Here is a 2,122-nt window from a genome sequence, read left to right on the forward strand (position 1 = left end):
CGAGAGCAAAGGTTTCAAACAGCCAAGACTACGATTAAAGGTAGATGCTTGTCCCATGGGCCAGGAACGCCAAAGGTTCTCAAAAAGCAGATACGAGTTACGGTAGCTGTTTTGTCCAGGGACCAGGCGACGCCAAAGGTACTCAATAAGCAAGATATCTGCTGTACACAGGCGATGTTGCGTCCGTGGGACACGAGAGCGCGAGACAGGTTCTCAAAACAGCAAGGATAGCGTAAAGGCCGTCTTGTCCGTGGGACACAGGGGAGCAAAGGTACTCAATAGAGCAAGATAGCCGTAAAGGCACGATGTTGTCCGTCCCGGGACACAAGAAGGAGCCCAAGACGGTACACTACAGAACGCAACGATAGCATAAAGGCCAGATTGTTTGTCCGTGGGACACAGAAGAAGCCAAGAGGTACCTACAGAAGCAAGATAGCCTCAACAGGCCAGATGTTTGTTCGTTGAGACACAGAAGACAGACCCCAAAGGAGCTTATTCTTAAGGACCACTTCATGCAATGCACCCACACGAAAGGCGACTCGATTATGTCCGTGGCGAGCGACAACAGAAGAGCCCAACAACGATTACCCTACAGACTATGTCAAGACCTAGACACACGCTGCTCACGATGTTTGTCCGTCTGGGACCACGAACGCGACTCAAGACGTCTCTTACTAGACTACAACGAGCTAGGCATCCAAAGTTCACCGCCATGCTTCTGTCCGTGGGAACACCATGAGACAGCATCCCCCGAAAGGTTCTACCACAGCAAGCCAAAAGATACCTGCCCAACACGCGCAGATTTTCTGTCTGGACTCACAGACACACAGACGACTCTTCGTCTCACATCACAGTCCGGGAATGATACCCAACCATGTCAAACAAGCATGCACACTTCTTTCAACACACCTCGTCACGGAGCCACAGAAGAGCCAAACTCAGTTACACGAACCAAGAATAGAAGCCCCCCCGCGGCGGCCTAAAGGCAGACGTGTTTGTCGTGGGACACCAGACAGAGCCAACACAGGTACTACAGGACCAGCCAGACTACCGCCGCGTCCAACGGCACAGCTGTTTGATCATGCGGGACACAGCAAGAGCAAAAGGTTCTACGAAGCAACCGATACAGCGTACAACAGGGCCAGATGTTTGTCCGTGGGGATACTGAGGACACAGAAGTTGTCACAAAAGGAAGGCAGGCAGCTGCGCAGGAGATCGTTTGCGCCTTGGAATCTAAGGATAACAGACCTCCTGCCGAAAACAAAAGTCGCTATACTCAAAAGTGACCCAACACGATGAAATCAGCAGCGAGCAGAGACAGCTCAGGGCTAGAGCAGACATCCACCAGATGTCAGCGTGACAGGTCTGGACGGGGCGACCAAAGAGCAAACTGGGCGGCGACAGATGCTCCTGCTTCCTGGCAGATGCGATATGACGCCAGATCGGGTTCCCTTCACAGACAAACTACCCTCAGACCGTCTTACGCTGGGAGCTGAAAATCATCCCTGAGGAAGATCGAAGAACGACGATGCAGCATTGCTCGCTGACAGGCCTAGTGTTCCCATCTGATCCTGCTGAGACCTCGCTGGATCCTCAACGACTTTTTCAGGGTACCACCAAGGGGAACTCTTGTTTTTGAGAACACAAGGGCGCGTCAGCTCACGATCAGCTCCCGCTGCAGGACGGCAGAGCTGAAATCCCTTTCTGTTGGATAAGGCGTACTGCAGGCTTATCAACGACAGAATTTAAGGCTGCGTTAGTTACAGGTCAGGAAATACCATTTGAGGTCCATTCGCGCTTTCGCTAACAACGCCTTCATAAGCTGGAGACTAATTAGTTGTGCAGACATGACTGACAATACTTTTTTTTTTTTTGCTGAAGTACACATTGCATAATGTCCCTCTTTAAACCAGTAATGAACTACAGACTGACACTGGTTCATCGAAGGGCATCTAAGACATTAAGATAGAGTCCCTTTTGTTCCTGCTTCTGATTCCCCACTTTAAATGTAACGTGAAAGTTAGTTTAGTTAAAAACCTGAATTAAACAAGTCTCTAGTGCTGGCATTCAAAAATACAGGGCAAGACGAATGAATCTATTGAGATTACGAATAATTAGCCGT

The 2,122-nt window shown here is 49.9% G+C and overlaps 1 protein-coding gene across 1 annotated transcript in view; it reads left to right on the forward strand.

The window, feature by feature from the left end:
• The window catches only part of npepps (aminopeptidase puromycin sensitive), a 17,009-nt gene extending 15,370 nt beyond the window's left edge, over nucleotides 1-1,639 (forward strand). Inside the window, exon 9 of the mRNA XM_010771419.1 lies at nucleotides 1,460-1,639. Coding sequence (XP_010769721.1) covers nucleotides 1,460-1,639 — 180 coding nt within the window. The remainder of the gene's footprint in view (nucleotides 1-1,459) is intronic.
• Nucleotides 1,640-2,122: the final 483 nt, after the last annotated feature.

Source organism: Notothenia coriiceps, unplaced genomic scaffold (genome assembly GCF_000735185.1).
Source record: "Notothenia coriiceps isolate Sejong01 unplaced genomic scaffold, NC01 NC01_scaffold00009970, whole genome shotgun sequence".
Taxonomy (NCBI): domain Eukaryota; kingdom Metazoa; phylum Chordata; class Actinopteri; order Perciformes; family Nototheniidae; genus Notothenia; species Notothenia coriiceps.